The 17,169-nt window shown below is 51.0% G+C and overlaps 6 protein-coding genes across 6 annotated transcripts; 3 read left to right on the top strand and 3 right to left on the bottom strand.

Moving 5' to 3' along the window:
* Positions 1-2: 2 nt before the first annotated feature.
* AA0111_g2076 (hypothetical protein) lies at positions 3-2,709 on the bottom strand (the record flags this gene model as incomplete). Its single annotated transcript, XM_028647807.1, has 4 exons — positions 3-1,578; positions 1,624-2,151; positions 2,203-2,375; positions 2,437-2,709. The coding sequence occupies 4 exons, from the start codon at positions 2,707-2,709 to the stop codon at positions 3-5; spliced, it is 2,550 nt and encodes an 849-aa protein (XP_028510184.1).
* A 1,391-nt stretch (positions 2,710-4,100) lies between these two features.
* Positions 4,101-4,829, top strand: AA0111_g2075 (hypothetical protein; the record flags this gene model as incomplete). The annotated part of the gene is made up of 1 exon (XM_028647806.1): positions 4,101-4,829. The coding sequence occupies one exon, from the start codon at positions 4,101-4,103 to the stop codon at positions 4,827-4,829; it is 729 nt and encodes a 242-aa protein (XP_028510181.1).
* Positions 4,830-8,676: 3,847 nt separating this feature from the next.
* On the top strand, positions 8,677-10,437 carry AA0111_g2074 (Hexose transporter 2; the record flags this gene model as incomplete). The annotated part of the gene is made up of 2 exons (XM_028647805.1): positions 8,677-8,996; positions 9,045-10,437. The coding sequence occupies 2 exons, from the start codon at positions 8,677-8,679 to the stop codon at positions 10,435-10,437; spliced, it is 1,713 nt and encodes a 570-aa protein (XP_028510182.1).
* A 592-nt stretch (positions 10,438-11,029) lies between these two features.
* AA0111_g2073 (hypothetical protein) lies at positions 11,030-11,782 on the bottom strand (the record flags this gene model as incomplete). Its single annotated transcript, XM_028647804.1, has 1 exon — positions 11,030-11,782. The coding sequence occupies one exon, from the start codon at positions 11,780-11,782 to the stop codon at positions 11,030-11,032; it is 753 nt and encodes a 250-aa protein (XP_028510186.1).
* A 201-nt stretch (positions 11,783-11,983) lies between these two features.
* On the bottom strand, positions 11,984-13,518 carry AA0111_g2072 (hypothetical protein; the record flags this gene model as incomplete). The annotated part of the gene is made up of 2 exons (XM_028647803.1): positions 11,984-13,298; positions 13,358-13,518. 2 exons carry the CDS (start codon positions 13,516-13,518, stop codon positions 11,984-11,986), a joined length of 1,476 nt encoding a protein of 491 aa, XP_028510187.1.
* Positions 13,519-16,605: 3,087 nt separating this feature from the next.
* On the top strand, positions 16,606-17,043 carry AA0111_g2071 (hypothetical protein; the record flags this gene model as incomplete). Its single annotated transcript, XM_028647802.1, has 1 exon — positions 16,606-17,043. One exon carries the CDS (start codon positions 16,606-16,608, stop codon positions 17,041-17,043), a length of 438 nt encoding a protein of 145 aa, XP_028510185.1.
* Between the last annotated feature and the right edge of the window lie 126 nt (positions 17,044-17,169).

The raw sequence follows: 17,169 nt of genomic DNA, 5'->3' as shown, positions 1-17,169 counted from the left end.
AGTCAGTTTGCATCTTCCTCGTCTGTACGCATTTCTAGCTGGTTCGATGGTGACCAGTTTTCCAGAGCTTCTGCAAGCGCCATATGATCATTGAATCTGGCAGTCTCGATGACTGTCGGACCAAACTCGCAGTAGTTATTCGTATATTCTCCAATGCTTGAGATGTGGGCCGGACTGCTAATATCTTCAATGCGCGCACCGTTTCGCAGGAGATAGTCGAGTAGTTCGGTATGGTTTCGGGCGGCGGCCACATGTAGCGTGAAAGGTGTAATGACGGCCCCTCTCTCGACCAGAAATTTCACGCTATCAATTGTCCTGCAGCGCTTGTGAGGAATAACTGTTGCACGACACGCTGCTTCGAGACTTGTAAATCCCTTCTTTTCAGGACGTGGCTCATTGACATCCGCGCCGTGCTCTTCGACGAGAAAGCTCATTATACCAACGTTTTCTTCAACATCAACCCAGACCTTGGCAGCGGCTGCTTGGAGTGCACTCCCGTCATGATATCTGTTTCCAGGAAGATGAACATCGGAGCCCAGGCGTACGAGTTCAGTGACCAGATCGAGGCTGCCCCACTGTGCAGCCTGTTGTAACGCTGTAGGTCCAGAAGCTTCGGAGCCGGGTATATCAAAGCGAGCTCCGTAGGCAGCTAGCAGGTTTAACATCTCAATGGATCCTACTGAATGCAAAGGGGCGGGGCCATTGGCACAAGAATTGACGTCTAGATCTTGTTCGAGAAGGCGGTCTGCCACGCCTAGCTGATTCCAACGTATAGCCGCTTCCAAGGCGAATAAGCCAGCAGACCCGTGTGTGTTTGCCCCATTTTCAATCAGAAAATCGAATATCTCGAGACTGCCTTGCTCAGCCGCAGTCGACAGCGCGGTGCGCCCATGTTCCTCGCTAGCTGTTTGATTGATGTCTGCACCCAGATTGAGAAGTTCCTTGATGATGCCAAAATGACCTGCCTTAACAGCACCTTCTAGAGAGCTCCGTCCACCGACGGGCGCAACATCTTCGTTGACTTCAACACCTTTCTCCAGTAACAGATATACGATTCTTTCGTTTCCAGAATAGCACGCCGCTTGCAGAGCTGTTCTGCCGGAAAAGTCGCTAGGAGCAGCGTTTACATCTGCACCCTGCGATATCAATAGCCTGACGATAGCTTCCTGGTTTCTACTCTTTGGAGAATCGACCCTGATAGAGCAGGCTTGTTGCAAAGCCGTCCAACCTTGGTAATCTCTTGTATCTGGATCGGTATCGGTTTTCAGTAGTATTTGTCGGACCCAGTGGAGATCTCCTTGGCCAACTGCCTGAATCAAGGGAAGCCTTGATTGACCAAAGTTGCCGGAGTTATAATACCACGATGGGACTAGGTACACCGCAATTTCATGAACGCGTTGAATATATTCAGCCTCCATATCAGCGTTGGGTGGTTTCGTAGGTGCGTAGTCTATGGGTGGTGGATTAAGTATTGTACGCGGAAGTGGATCATCCGGCCAATCTTCAACACCAGCCGCCACCGCTGGTTCTCCAAGGAACTCTCGCACTGACTTCTTAAAGTTCATGTCACAATTCGCGCTATGGGGGTCAGCTAGAGTCCGTAAGTCTAGAGTATGTACCTACCATTTTCTAAACCGCCGACCAGGAGTTGCGAAGCCGCATCGTGGGCAAGTTTCCAGGGTTTCAACGGAAGCGACTAAGGAGTCCCTTGGAGCATGAACAGTCTTTACACGCAAGATGTTCATTAGCAGCTTAGCTTCGGGTTGAACAGCATTCGAAGGAGAACGATAATTTGTTGTTTGAGGCGTGTCAACGCGGCCATCGAAGATTGTCAGCTGATTTTGCTTGTCGACGAGCTCGAAATTGCCGTCCACTACTTCCTTCAATCCGGGGTGATCAGAGAACATGATTCTCATGGTGTCCTTCAACGTTTGTCTTGTACGACAAAGCATGATTGGGAGGACTAATGGTCTACCCAACACGTCCTCGATGTGAACATGCGAAGAGAGGACGTCTCCTTCCCATGGATATCCGAGCATTTTGGGCATCATCTTCTGCGTGGTTTGGACCGTATCGTATATCGCTGCCACTGTGACGGAGATTTGATTGACTTGTCCTCGAGACTCTTCCGCAAAGTTAGTTTCAGTTTGACTACACGTCAAAAAGTCAGCATCCGTGCTTCAGTGTCCCAGTATCCCTCACATGTTGATTGCGAGGAGGTAGCGATCGAAGGCTTCCATGTGCGTGCCTAATCTCCGCTCCAAGCGTCGGCTATCTTCTGCGCTGTAAAGAGACCATTTGATCTTCCGAAACGCAACTTTCGCCTTAGAGCCTTGGCCGTTCAGCAAGCTTTGAGTGTACTTTCGGGAATCCGCCTACACGTTTGGTGAGTTTTGTTGACAGAACGAAATGACTTCAGTATGACGGATCACGTACAGCAAACTCGTTCAGTAACCTGTGACAGCATCCAGCATGGAACAGAATACCACTTATGAAAGCTTGGTTCACTCGCGAAGACGACGTGATAGGTAAAGTTGATACGAAGTTACTGATAAGGTTGAGAGATGTCCTCAGAGAATCGAGAAGCTCGATCAAGGAACGGTATTCCGCAGAAGCACCCCGGCAGTCACTCAGAGCAATCGCGATGTCGTGAGCCAGCTTTCCTACGGCGATGAGATCTCCTACCGAAACCCCGAATCCTACTGCCATGCTGAAGTGCCTGACCACTTCGCTGCTCACGAGTTTGCGGTATGTTGATGCGCGCGAGGCTGAGCTACATTGGCGTCTGCGGCAGAGATATGTTGCTGTACACTAGGCTGAGACACGTTTCGATCCTCGAGGCTTCGCCAAAGTATGTTCCGAGTATCGCGCAAAGTGCTTGTGGCTTTCACGCTTGCAATAGGATGCGCTTCCATGTAGATGAATATCGAACGCTATCGCAGTTCTCGATCCCAGACAGCGCGTTATATCGGTTGGCAAGCGGTGGCGCAGTCAGCTATGCACAAAACGCTTACTCTTGCACCCTCATATGCTGCCCACTCCCCGCCCTGTTGATATGGCCTCGCCGGTGTGGTCCATCGGTTCCCAAGCCACCACAATCATTTGTGGCTGTGAAAGCGAATCCAGCTAGACATACCAGCTCCCCTCTCGGTCTGGCTGAGGGCGCCGCGTAACATATGAACACGCTACAGTGAAACTCTGGTAGGTCGTATCGGCATCTTCATCAAGTGCGCAAGTGGCACCAGTCACGAATAGGTTTAGTTGATAGAAACAGGACAGGACGTTGCGCGCGGCATGTAGAGTGCAGAGCGCAGATCGCAGCGTAGAGTGAGGGCGCGACAGGTGCGTGTGTCAGTGCACGGTGCTAATCGTGTCTTAGTGCTGGGCAAGAGCGCCCCATACATATACACAGCATTCCACTTCTTAGTAAATCTCCAAGGTTTGACCTTTGCGAAAGCGCGATGACCTCATCGTTGCTCTGGTTGTAACAATCTCCCTAATGACAAGGTGGTTATTGAGTTCACGAATATCCAAGGCAGAGAAGTTGAGAGGGATGTGGGATCGTTGCTGCACCCCAGTCTGATTGGTAGATCGCGAAAAAGCACAGTGACACAGCATGGAAAGGCTATGCGGGCAGTGCCGCCTACCAATTGGAGATATGCGGCTTTCCGGTGAGCGCTGTTCTCTCTTCGCGAGCAAGGCGTGCGGCCTTGACGTGTTAGCCCAACACTCTGCGCCACTTCATCTCCTCTTTGCCGCCGGCACAGGCATATCCATATGATGCTACTTTGTCGCACCTTGCATCCTTCTTTTTACTCCCTATTCGATACCCTTTTCATTTGGATTGGGATCTTTGGAAGCATTACAATGAACAGTATCTACGAAGCGGTGCCATTAGATCGAGACATTTCTAGCACGAACATTCGAGTGATCGAAAATCTGGTCCGTGATGAAGAGGGACGGATATCTTGCAAACTTCGGACGATATCTCTTGAATGGAAGGACGATGAACGAAGGAGCCAGAGACCCGAAAGCTACCTAGGATTGATGCTATATGCATTGACCAGTCGCAAGTGGAGGAACGAAATCATCAAGTCGCAATGATGGGAAAGATATACTCACGAGCACAGAAAGTCCTAGTCTGGCTCGGTCGGTCAACTCCACTCATCGCCGAACTTCTCCATGACATGCACAGCCTGAAGATTGACGAAAATCTCAAATTGGTTTGGAAGGCAATTGATGATCATGAGTGGGAGCATAAGCGATTAGGCCTGGAAGAGCTATGCAAAATCGAGTATTGGGAGCGACTCTGGGTCGTGCAGGAGTACCTACTGGCAAAAGGTGTGGATATGTGGTGCGGCACGGATTCAGTCGATCCACAAAAGATTAAATGGCTGGTGTATGTGGTATTCAAGACTCCTCATCTCGCAGAGAGTTGCACCATGCAACTATTGCAGGGAAGAAAAGTGCGAAACGTACGTGCCGAACAGCTCTCCCTCAAACGACACCTCGACGAATTCGGTATAAAAATGAAGTGCGCTGATGTGCGAGATCGCGCGTACGGACTTCTCGCTCTGATCAACGAGAAAGAGCGTGAGAAACTCAACATTAGGCCAAATTATACACTCTCTCCATTGGACCTGCTTCGGGAACTGATGTATGCATTGAGCCATTCAGGATCTTATAGTCCAGATGAGCTCTTGGGCTACGTTGACACACTGCGTCTAGCGCTAGGCTTAACCTCGATTCCAGAGGATCCCATATGGTCGGTCCTGAGAGATCAGCTTCTTTACATCAAGTGGGTCGTTCGGAGAAATCAATCCACCTGATCGTACCATGGTTCGTGACTGTTCCAGTCACACAAAACTTAACAGTGTGCGACAACCTACGAATTTCCTTTACTCCAGTGCACAAACGACGATTACACTAAGACCTGATAGCGAACTTGAACATGCCCGCTACCAACGCGACTAAGAGTCGCAAGAGGAAGCGCACAGGTGAGGCCCGCTTCTCTCACTACTGTCCAGTTTCTAAGCGTGTCTACCAGTTTCAAATCCGATTCTCGTCCAGCTTCAGAGTCCACTGCTCATGTTATCCGGCGAGATACGCAATGCGATCTATCAGTACGCACTAGAAACGACAAGACCGCTGCATATAGTGGGGCTCAGTGAAGATGAGTTGCCTACTGCAGCTCAGATCAGGCGATTTCATGCCGTGAAAGGACTGGTGCACACTTGCCGGCAGCTCCGCTTCGAGACTAGGGGATCTAATTGGACACACGTGTCTTGGAGCTGTGATGTTATCTGCAGTCCAATCCTCACGTACCGCTTTGACTCAGTCTTTCTCCGCCTTGAGTCGGTCTTTGTCTACCCCAATCATCTCCAGATTCAACCGTTGTGTGGAGGGCCAAATCCCCAGAGTACCTCTGAACATGCTCGCATCCTAGTTCGACTGTCCTCCAATCCTCGTCGAATGGTAGTTGATCGTCGCAAAAATCAACCAGACTACTACTTCATAGATAGTGATATGTTCGACGAGCATGTCAGACTGTGTGAAGCACACCCCCACCTCGAGGTTATCGTGTTGTCGAACAGTCTAAGAATCACTCAAGGCTGCCGTGCTCTCCTTGTCGCTGGAGCTGCCATTCAGCTAATCTTACGAGGAAAGAGGGTGAGTTTCAACGTTGATGCCACGTTCACCAGCGACGTTGACAAAGTCGCACGAGCAATGACGACCCGCCACGGTTTTGGGAGCTTCGAACAGGGCTTCCGCTATCCGGATAACCTCAAATATTTTCCACAGGATTCTTACAACGAAGCCGAACTAAGGTACTCGCAAACAGAAAAGAAGAGGGGGTTTGAGAATTGGTTAGCGCAAATCAGGGAATGGTACGCACACGGAATTTGACACATACGACATACAAGCTGCGGATACTTTGTCTGGTACACCCTGGTTTTGTCAGCATCTCGTTTATTGGGCCACGCAAAAGTTTGAGAGCAGAGATTCAGGGCACTGTCTTCTCGAAACTCTTGGCTACTCAACCTGCACATCAGCCATGTCCACGCTGACAGCCAATAGCGACCTGCGGGTTCTCGATACCATGTTCACAAATGCTCCTCGTCAATCAATGGCTGTTCAATAACTGAAAATTTGTCTGACAGTGTCCCATCCCGTGATGTCAGTATCCACATGTAGGGATCGAACGTGCACGCCGAGCCGTCTTACAAGCTCGGTCTGCCCGGGTTCAATGTTCAAAATAGGTGCGCATTGTTCGTCGACGGAGAGTTTGTGCGTCAAGCGCGCCAGCTGAGTGAAGTTCTGTACGTCGATGCCATTGAGGAATACGGATCTTTCAAAGCCACGTTGAATGTCTCTATACAGGATGTCATTTCACAAATAGGATGCTCGTCAACTGAAGGCACGCCGGTATCTCCATTTTGGTGTTTAGCGGCGCTTGGCGATAACTAATCCGCATTACCCCAGAGCCTCCTTCTCCACACCCCAACCCGCCCCATCCGATGAAGAAGGGCCAACACACCCTTCACCAAAGCAGCTTCCGAAAAGAACAATGCACACAATCGTCAAGACTGCATCGAACTGAGCATCTCCCTTCACAGCAGTCTTTTCCGGATGATCACCGCCCTCACAGCTCGAACGCGACATTCACAACAGTATCGCACTTCGCGAAGGCGGCCTAGACTCTTCCCAAAGCAGCATGCCATCCGACAAGCGGGAAGCCTTCGCGCACTGAACGACTCAAGCAAAACGTAAAAGAGGGCTCAAAGGAGTCGGTAATTTAGGCAATAGAAACGGCAGCCGGCTCGTTCATCACGGGACTACATCATTCATTGGTGGATCGGCGCCTTTCTGGAGTCGAGGCATCTCCACAGCCGGAGGAAAGGCGTCCGAAGCAATTTGTATAAGAGGTCTCGCTCCCCACGGGGTGACACGTCTGTTTGGCTCTTCCAGAATGTCGGCAGCATGGTGGCAGCAAGCTTGAGAGAAAGTGCTCTCTGGGCTTGGTGCGCTGATTCCAATGGTTGACACAGGTACGTGTATTTACTTCTTTTGGCTCAACATGCTACTTTTGTTCATTGCGACCAGCACCCCATACACACATGACCCATGGGGAATCCCTCTACTATAACACGGAGTAAAAGCTAACTATTGCAGAGGTATCTGGAGACTCCATCAACATGTCTCCCCACATGCGCACCACAACTGTTATCCCACACATTGCCGTTCCCATCTACCGGTAACCCCTCGGTCTTCCGAACATCACCCGGTTTCACAATTTGGACAAAGCATCGTGATCTGGAAAACGGCACAGATTACATTGCTCATCTCGCGACACTCTCGCTATGATCCACCAGGACCCTCTTTTGTCAAAAACTTCACGATTCTTGGCTCAGGATTTTCACGCTTTCTCGCGCGTAGCGGGCCGCTAGCGCTGCAACCTCGGAGTCGGAGATGAGTTTTTGTTGCGCGTCGGCCAAGACCGGCGTTTCCGGGCAAACTTGCCAAGTTGATACCATGGACATCGTCGAGGAATGCGAATGAATTTGCCAGCAAGGAAAGACCCCAGCGAGACATATGACGTCGTGAACCATGAGATACCGCGCTCCGCGGATTTTTGGATAGGTCCTGCAGGAACGGCCACCCCCATCTTTCGAATGCAGAAGTTCAGGCGTACCAATCACCAGGGACTAGGAACAAAATATGCAGCACCGGCCGGAGAATAACTTTGTCGCGCCGGCTTCCATCCAATGACGACCTTCTGGACTCAATAACCGGATTCAACGCTCCAAGCGACTTGAGGCTCTGCGGCATCTAGTGAGAACCGTCCCGTCCGTGCGTACACCTCTTGCATATGTTGGGTGACATAAAGCACTTGTCAGCCTCATCTGCACTATAGACGCGTCTATGCCCCTGCATGAGGAACATCCCGGGTAGCCCCAAACGTTCTGATAGGCCAGCTAGGTGAAGTCCAGCGTTGGATACTTCGGATCGCGTAGCTCGCCGATACTCGCGCGTACCACGAACATCACGATATACGGTGGCCACGCGAGGGCAAACGTTCGCCGCCGTTATTCTTGGAGATGCCTGGGCGAGATCACGAATGGTATTCCATACGAACGAGTTTACAACTGCCCAGAACTGGAACCGTCGTGTACTTGCAATAGGTGCGGTGGGCCGATCATTGCACTATCACCGTCTGTGCTTCTCGGCGTGTCCAACCATTCCGATACTGCGCGACTTTGAAGAAAATTCACAACCGGCAGCTCTCCGGCTCGAGCGTACTCGTGACAGGCTGCCCCATTGTCGGTTCCAGCTTCACGATGCGATGTCATCATACCTCCGTTGCCAGGGCGCTCGTGCGAGAGTGCCTCCTGTCGCCTCCATGCCTAGGGCGTTCTGGAAAAACTTAGTCGTATGGATATGCGGATGAGACTGACACTGGGGCTCCACTGTCAATAGACCCTACAAACCCGTCTCCGCATGCATTCTGCTATTTATACGGTGCAGCCTTCTCCTCAAAGTCCACACTGGTCTCCTCTTCTCCAGCTTCTCTCCAGCTCGGTTTCCTGAGAAGTCTACCCCGCGCTGCAGACCGGCTCATCTTTGACCGACACTTTATATTATTTTCTATCAATTCCTAATTACAACGCGCCCAACATGACGGTCTTGTCGCGTTTTTACAAGAAGAAGGCGGTTGAGGAGGAGGTACACGAGAAGGGAACGCCAGCCACTGGTACTCCTGCGGAGACGCCTTCCAGGGGTAACTCTGCTGTGCAGGCCACCGACCTTGAGCCCAAGGGCCGCGTGCCTGCCGTTGCTATCATCCTCGGTGCTGTCGCCAGTATTGGTGGTTTCATGTTCGGATACGAGTCTGGACAGATCTCTGGTTTCCTCGAAATGGACGACTTCAAGCAACGCTTCGGTGAGAACGCTGAGTTCTCTGCTACCCGCTCTGGTGCTATTGTCGGTCTGCTAGCGTAAGTAATTGTCTTCGAACACAAGAAGCGCGTCTAACAATCTATCAGCGTCGGTACTCTCTTTGGATGCTTGGGTTCAGCTCCTCTTGCTGACACCTTCGGTCGTCGTCTCACTATCTCCGGTTCTGCCTTCTTCTACATTGCTGGTGTCATTATCGAAATCACCAGCAAGGACGTCTGGGTTCAGTTCGCCATGGGTCGCTTGACTGCCGGTCTCGGTATCGGAGCCCTTTCCACCGTCGTCCCCATGTACCAGTCTGAATCGATCCCCAAGCGCATCCGTGGTGCCACTGTCTCTTCTTACCAATTGTTCATCACACTCGGTATCTGGACTGCGTACATGGTCAACTACGGTACATCAAAGGACTACACTAACAGTGCTCAATGGCGTATCCCCAACGGTCTCTCCGCACTTTGGGCTATCATCCTTGGTAGCACCATCCTGCTTCTGCCCGAGTCTCCCCGTTACGCATACCGCAAGGGCAAGGTCGATGAGGCTCGCGCCAACATGGCCCGTCTCAACGGTGTTGACCCCCACAGTGCTTTCATCGACGCTGAAATCGCCGAGATCCAGGAGAAGCTCGAGGCTGAGGCTGCCGGTGGTGACCACCCATGGCACGAGATCTTCACCGGTCCCCGCATGTTGTACCGTACCCTGCTCGGTATGGTCCTCCAGGCTGGTCAGCAGTTGACTGGTGCCAACTACTTCTTCTACTACGGAACAACCATTTTCTCTGCCACCGGTCTCGAGAACTCCTACGTCACTTCCATCATTCTCGGTACCGTCAACGTCGTCGCCACCATCTTCGGTCTCTGGGTCGTTGAGAACGTCGGTCGCCGCAAGGCTATGATGGTCGGTGCTGCGTGGATGGCCATGTGTCTGTTCATCTACTCCTTCGTCGGCCAGTACGGTCTCGATCGCAATGCTCCCCAGACCACACCTGCGGCTGGAAACGTCATGATCGTCTTCACCTGCCTGTTCATTGCCGCATTCGCCACTACATGGGGACCCCTTGTCTGGGCCATCGTCGGAGAGTTGTACCCTGCCCGTTACCGCGCTACCTGCATGGGTCTCGCTACCGCATCCAACTGGCTCTTCAACTTCATCATCTCCTTCTGCTCCACCCTCATCACCGATGAGATCAACTACCTGTACGGTCTTGTTTTCGCTGTCTCCCTGGTTCTGCTCTTCATCATCGTCTACTTCTTCATGATTGAGACCAAGGGCCGTTCGCTCGAGGAGATCGACACCATGTACATGATCCACGTCAACCCTATCACTTCCGCCAAATGGGACCCGTCGAGTCTGCAGAAGGACGGCCTCGTCGACACCGACAGGCTGCACATGGGTGCTGGTGGTCGTACCTTTAGCAAGGCTGAGCAGGCTGGTACCCACGGCGGTATCTTGGAGCCGGCTGAGCGCAACGAGAACCAGGTTTAAATGGCTGGTCGTTGTATGAATGAGGCTACGATGGAGAAAGAACTATATTCACGTTTGGATGTGGATTGTGACGGCCTAAAATTTATCAGTTGTAATTCAAAATGATTGTCCGTTCTATGGGACAATGCAAGAGTATGCTTATATAGTACATACTCAATACATTATCATCAAACAACTTATCATCCGCTGCAATTCTATGTGAATGTTGTCTTGCCCTAGAGGCATACGCTAATATTTCCCTGTCAGAGTGATAATACATAGTTTAAGTATATCTTTGGAACATATGTTCCCCCTTGCCTCACTACAGATAAGTATCAGAAAGGTACAGAAATACTAAGCTCTGTCCTGCATCCTACATTAACTTTTATCAAGAGAACGTATAAAGATCAGTAGCACTGTTGACTTATAGATCCTCAAGTGTTGTCTTACATTATGTTTGCTTAGCTATGCGACATAGAACTTGTACTACCCATCATGATCGACCCATATAACTACAAAAAACTGCCTTGAAGGTACATGCTAGTGTTTCCCAGTCAGGGTTGTAGCGCACCAGCCAAGTGCATACCTTTAGGACATGTCTTCATCGCTGTACTCAGATACCCTCACCACACCACTTCTCAATCTCTTCCCGAAAGACTGTCACTTCCCTTTCGCTCCACTTGCCCGGTGTGAATTTGGAGCGAGGTGGGCAGTGAATAAGGCCTGGTCCCGCACCAGGAAACACCCGAATCTGGTTGGGTATTTTGGGTAAGAAAAAATGCCCCTCCTTACAAAAGCCGTGTAATCTATTGTTGACGGTGGGATGCTTGACATCTAAACCGTGCTTCGCATAGTACAACAAGGTGGCTTCATGAATGAACCAGTCGCCCCTGGAGGATTCATGGAGGTGGGCGAGATACAGGTGAAAGGTGATGTGAGGATGGAAGGCGCTCATCTGCAGCAGTTGACCAAAAGGCCACTCCGAATCACGTTTTTCGGAGCCAGTGAAAAGGTCGTATCTAGTGCACAGAGTGACTTTCCGAATGCACTGTTGCTGGCCGACCGAGCATGTACCAAGGAATGTAATAAAATCTTCGGTTTGCTCCCGAAATCCCGAGCGGATGGTAAGATCGTTCAGACCAAGACCTAAGCCTTTAGTTTCGTAGTATAGCTGACGACAAACGTATTTGAGGCAGTTGGACTCGGTGCTGGGATCAGTCGGTCGGCATCCCTTGAAACTCTTCTGGGTGTCGTCGCGCTCAACAAGAAGGAGACCCTGATCTTCAGTGAGTGCGTATTCGTATATCATATCGCGGAGCTCTCTGGGTAGGTCTAGTAGACGGCTTGAACTCGGTTGGCTAGACATCTTGAGTCTCGATAATGCATGTAGGTTACGTGTGTGTGCGAGGAAGAAAGATTCAAGATCGGGGAAGATTTATATTCGATGGTTATCGTAGTGAAAAATACACTGTATACTTTCATTGTGACTCTTGGCGGAGCATAAGGTAGAAGAAGAGAACTTCTTTGTACCATATCCGCCTACGCACTATCATCCTACATATCAAAACTAAGTGGGTTTCCGCCACCGTTGTAAAGCGCTAATCCTCTCTTCTCCCCGGCGAACCGGTGCACTAGAGCAAGTAGTAGCCGGACAAATCCTAATATATACAGTCGCCGAGTCTGAATTAAACCCATTGATAGACTTCCACAAATAGCACGTGGAAGCTTTGTATGAAAAGGCCGCGCAATTATCGATTCCGTCGCATCTTTGACGGCACTCGTCGACTGAGATATTGGGAAGTTCAAGGATAGTTTGGGAGCCTGGAGCTGGTGTATTTTCGCAGCGGACAAAGTAGTTGTCTTGGCATTGCGCGCCGTAGGAAGGGCAGCTGTTTGCGAGACCTGCGGTGAATTTTGGACAGTTGGGGTATGCGACACAGGATACCGTTGGCGCTGCGGGGGTGCAGACGGTAGATGTAGATGTGCTGGTAATGCTGGTCGAGGTAGGCACGGTAGATGTTGCTAGTGTGGCGAGTGGGGTGGTGGCTGCCAAGGGGTCGGCTACGCAATCACGGTTGTAGAACTTTACGCCGCTACCTGGTCGAGGAATAACGTTGGTGCTAGTTATCGGTATCCTGGTGAGGTGGCACGAGGTTGAGATGACGACGAAACTCTCACATCCGCTCTCTGCCTTACAGTCTGCTAAGCATGCATCTAAGCTCGTGAAAGGCTTGGTAGCCATCACTGGGAAACCGACAACATTGTATCCTTCAACACCACAGAATCCATCGGCAGTTGGCGACGGGGTCGCGGTGGTAGAGGTCGAAGTGATGGTGGTTTCGGAGGACGTGCTGGAGGTGACCGGGATGGGAGTTGACGTTGAGGACTCACTAGACAACGACTCGCTAGATGAGGTGCTGGTAGTCGACTCACTGGTCGAAGAGCTGGAGATTAGAACCAGACTAGAGGAAGAAGCGCTACTAGAGCTGGAGCTGCTGAGAGAGCTGGAGGAGTCGAGAGTCGAAGAGCTGATAGCAGAGCTCGAAGAAACGGCATCGCATTTTCCAAACCCAGGCTGACAACCCGTCCCGCAGTAAGCGCTTGAGCTTCCACAGTATGAGTACTGAGAGCAGCAGTCACCGTATTTGCCACCGGAACATGTCATTCCTGCTGGTAATGCGCCGTACAGGTTTCCGCAGCGAGCATTCGTCGTGACCTTGACCTTTACTGCAGTAGAAGACGGTGCCACTGACGAGACTACTCTGGTAGATGAGGCGATGCTGCGGCTTGATGTTGTCGAAATGCGTGTGGATGTAACAACGCCGTTGCAGGTTCCAAACGATGACTGACAACCAGTTCCGCAATAATCCTTCGTCTTGCCACTGCGAAGATGTTGTTAGACTGCCTGGACAACATGCGGACTCTATATTCAGGTGCTTACCAGTAACCATATTGAGAGCAACAGTTACCCCATTGCGAGCCTGTACAGCTCATACCACCGGGCAAGGCATTGTAAGCGTTTCCGCATCGCGCATTCGTTGATACTTTGCCAGCGACAAGCGTCGCCGCTGCTGCAAGAGGAAGGAGAAGATTCCAACGCATCGCGAATGATATTAAGAATTAAGATTTACGCAATAAAGAGTGTGCTATTATCACTAACCAAAGAGCAAGAGAATGACTGTTGGTGGGATGCTCGTAGAGAGTGAAACGAGATGACGATTTGATAGAAACTGAGAAGCCACAGGTTTATACCTACCTTTGCCTGGAGAAGAAGTTCTCGCTCTACAGAATGGTTCCGACGTGGCTTGCATACTCCCATACAGAGTCCACGATAGCCTCGTCCAGACCCTTATGACAGCCACCAAGGCGTTCATCGCGTTCGCGCTTCAGCAAGACGATGAGTCGGAAGTCGTCCGCATCAGGCCATGTGCAAGGCACGAAACCCTACGAGGGAAAGGGGACGTCGAAGTAAGATGAGCAAGTCGCGCTATTGATGAACCCTAGTTCGTGGCGTGTCCTGTGATTGGAGTAGCCCCTGGAAGGCACGTGTTGACGCAAGCCACACGCGAGCGAGTTCAACGATCCTCGGCCGCTCCGCAATATAGAAGCTTTTCAGGTACAAGAGTGAACTATGACTTCCCTGGTGTCGTGGCATGGTTTTTGGGGCGCGTGGTGGTTGAAAGCTACGGATGCGAGGCCGCTGCAGTGCAGGGTGGGGCCGACTAAGGATTCAGCTGGACTAGCTCCTAGCGAAAAGGTCCTAGGGTCCTGCAGCGTCTGCACTATATTTACGTTCGACTTGCTCATATCATTCCTGCTGCCGTCCAGAATCGTGTGCTTTGAGCCATGCATCAGCATCCAGGTACATGGTTGTTCTCTCTGACTGTTATTCACCACACTGGCACACCTGGCACACATCGCTGTTTGTAGCTCAGCGCTACCTAGGTAGATATCTCGAAAACGTTTGTCGATCACATCAGTCAAGTCTTATCCACAGAAATAAGTTTGTGTTACACAGCATAAGCCTCTTTCCAAATTCTGCCATATTGAAGACAGAACTCACGACTAGAATCCCTCTGTAAACGCCCCTACATGTTGCGATGCACGCGATCTTTTGCGCGGTCATGAAGAGTGATACTCTGTGGAAACAACTCTGATATCCCTCTTCGACCTTGAGACACCGAGGCTCACTTTCCATGTTTGGCCGTAAGATACCCCAAACGCTTGTCTCTATATTTCGCGACAGGCAAGCCAGATCGTAATCTGTCTCAAGTGTTCTCAGATACTAGTGATCGAGTCAAAGCAAAATCTTCCCTCATGTGCTCGAACGCCAGTCCAATCTGGAACCGACAGCCTGCTGAATCTACACGGTACCACGTGTGTTTGCGTCGGTAGGTATGACCGCTTCAAGCCGACCCCTTAAACTCTTTGCTCTTTCAGTACACGCTCGGATATTGATTGGATTCACAGTTCCGTTTTTTGAATCCTCATTCTTTCTTAGTTCTCTTGAATCCTGATCAAAAATTTCTGTCAAGTCATTGTACAGGATGGTGAGATCTCGCATGACTGAGATCAGGTTAGTAAACACCCTCGGAGGGAAGACCTTTGAATATGGTCAAGCTCACCAGTCTGTCTGCGTTTCTCATCCTGGACAGAATTGCGATAGGCCTGGATATCCTCTGATGTCTTGGGTATTACCTTCAGTTCTTGAGCGTATTCCTTGAAGCTTATAGAGCTTGGAGTTCGTTCGACTTGGTTTCCGTGAAACCTATATCTGGTGGACCATCTGGGAAACGCTCACAAGGTAGCCTTTTGATGATAGGCTATTAGGTCAGGCAATTCAAGAAATATGGCTTCATGTCCGCGGCTTGGGGCGGCTTCACTCGCTTGGGCCGCACCGGCTTTGTGTGGGTAGATACGAAGGGTAGCTTGCGACTCGACGCAGCGTGGGCGGGGTTCAGCTGAGGCTCAGGCTGAGGCCAAGGCTACTGACTACGTACATAAGGTGCGTCCCTAAGTGAGGAGACACACTATGTCGCGAGACAGGTTGGCAATTCGGAGCTTCGGCGCCTCCTATTTGCGGGCTTGTAAAGCTGCTATCAGTCTACTATAATTGTAAGGCCGTTGCTCTTCAAGCACATTAGCGTCCGATATGGATTGCTGCTATGTCGGCTGTAATGTCGATCGTTTCGTTGCCGTCGTTAATCAGCTCGATAGCGATACCCCCCTGTCTATCAATGACTTTAAGGACTACTTAAGCGCTCGGAGGGCTATGCGCAAAGCGCGACGTAGGACAATCAACTTCCCAGGCTCGTAAGATCGCTTCGATGTAAGGGCGAGCATGCCGGCAGCCCCGTAGTGCGAAGCAGGAGATCTCAGGGAACGCGCCTAAGCTGGCGGGATACGCTAACATCGCTTAGCATGCATGAGCCTGCATTAGCGTTCTTATCGCCTGCTGTATTCTATCGTAAAGAATACAGCGCTGTGCTAGTCGCGTATGCCTCTCAAAGTAGGCCTAGCGGATGTGCATGAGGGTGCCCTGGCCTTTGCTTTAGTTCGAGGTTGCGATTGGGTAAGCGATGGCTGTGTGAACATGGCTTTTAGCATGATGCACATCCATAGTATTTCGTTGTCCGCGTTAGAGTTGCTTGCTGGCGTTAGACAAATGCGTTGCTTAAGATGTTCTGGATTGTTAACGCTATTGTCGCTGCGTTGCGTTCCGAGCCCTACGATAGTTAGCGGCGCAGATTCTCTGTAGCCAGTGTGTCCTTGCACGAAATAGCACGCGATACACAGACATCCCAACATCCTCTTACAGGAAACAACGACCTATAACTCGCGCTTTCTACACTATTAGACCGCGTCTTTAGGCAATAACTGCTTCTCGGTTTGCAGCACGGTGGCTGTCGCGCGATCATGCGCTGTCAGCCTTGCCCAGCCAGCCTCACGTCACGGCGCGTGCGGGCTGCGCCTCCTGCCCCGGGTGTAGGACACGCAGCCTGACCCAACAAGACAGTCTACCTCACCTCTACCTTAGCAAATCGTTACTTAGCATTCGAAACGACCCGATAGCTACGATCTCCACGTCCTACGCGAGCCAGCTGCCGCGCGCCGTCGATTCCGTCAGCTTGCATCGAAGCTCCAAGACTTCCTTCTACTGCTCGCGCGTACGGACAGATACACAGCCTAATGCGGCTGCTATACACTACTGGCGAGGGGAGGCTCGAATGGACCGATGACTTGATCGGAGACAAGATTCCCTCATATGCGATCCTGTCACACACCTGGGGTGGGCAGGAGGCAACCTTTAAAGACCTTCGGCACTATAGCAGTATAGAGGAAGTTGATGCGAAAGTCAAGGAGGGCTATCAAAAGATATTCTTCTGCGCTCAGCAAGCCAAGCGCAATGGGCTGGATTATTTTTGGGTAGACACCTGCTGCATCGACAAGACGAACAGCCAAGAACTTCAGGAAGCGATCAACTCTATGTTCCGCTGGTATCAAAACGCAAAGAAGTGCTACGTATACCTTCTAGACGTTGAGTGCAACACCCCTGATGCGGATAGTGAATCAAGCCGGAGGTGGAAGCCGGCCTTCAGGAAGAGCAAGTGGTTCACTAGAGGCTAGACGCTTCAGGAACTGCTTGCTCCTGCATCGGTGGCGTTCTATTCGAAAGAGGGAGATCTGCTGGGGGACAAGCAGTCTTTGAGAGACACTATTCACGAAATCACAGGTATACCTATCGAGGCTTTG

Source organism: Alternaria arborescens (genome assembly GCF_004154835.1).
Source record: "Alternaria arborescens strain FERA 675 chromosome Unknown contig_4, whole genome shotgun sequence".
In the NCBI taxonomy this organism is placed as follows: domain Eukaryota; kingdom Fungi; phylum Ascomycota; class Dothideomycetes; order Pleosporales; family Pleosporaceae; genus Alternaria; species Alternaria arborescens.
This window is presented reverse-complemented; position numbering and strand designations above follow the sequence as displayed.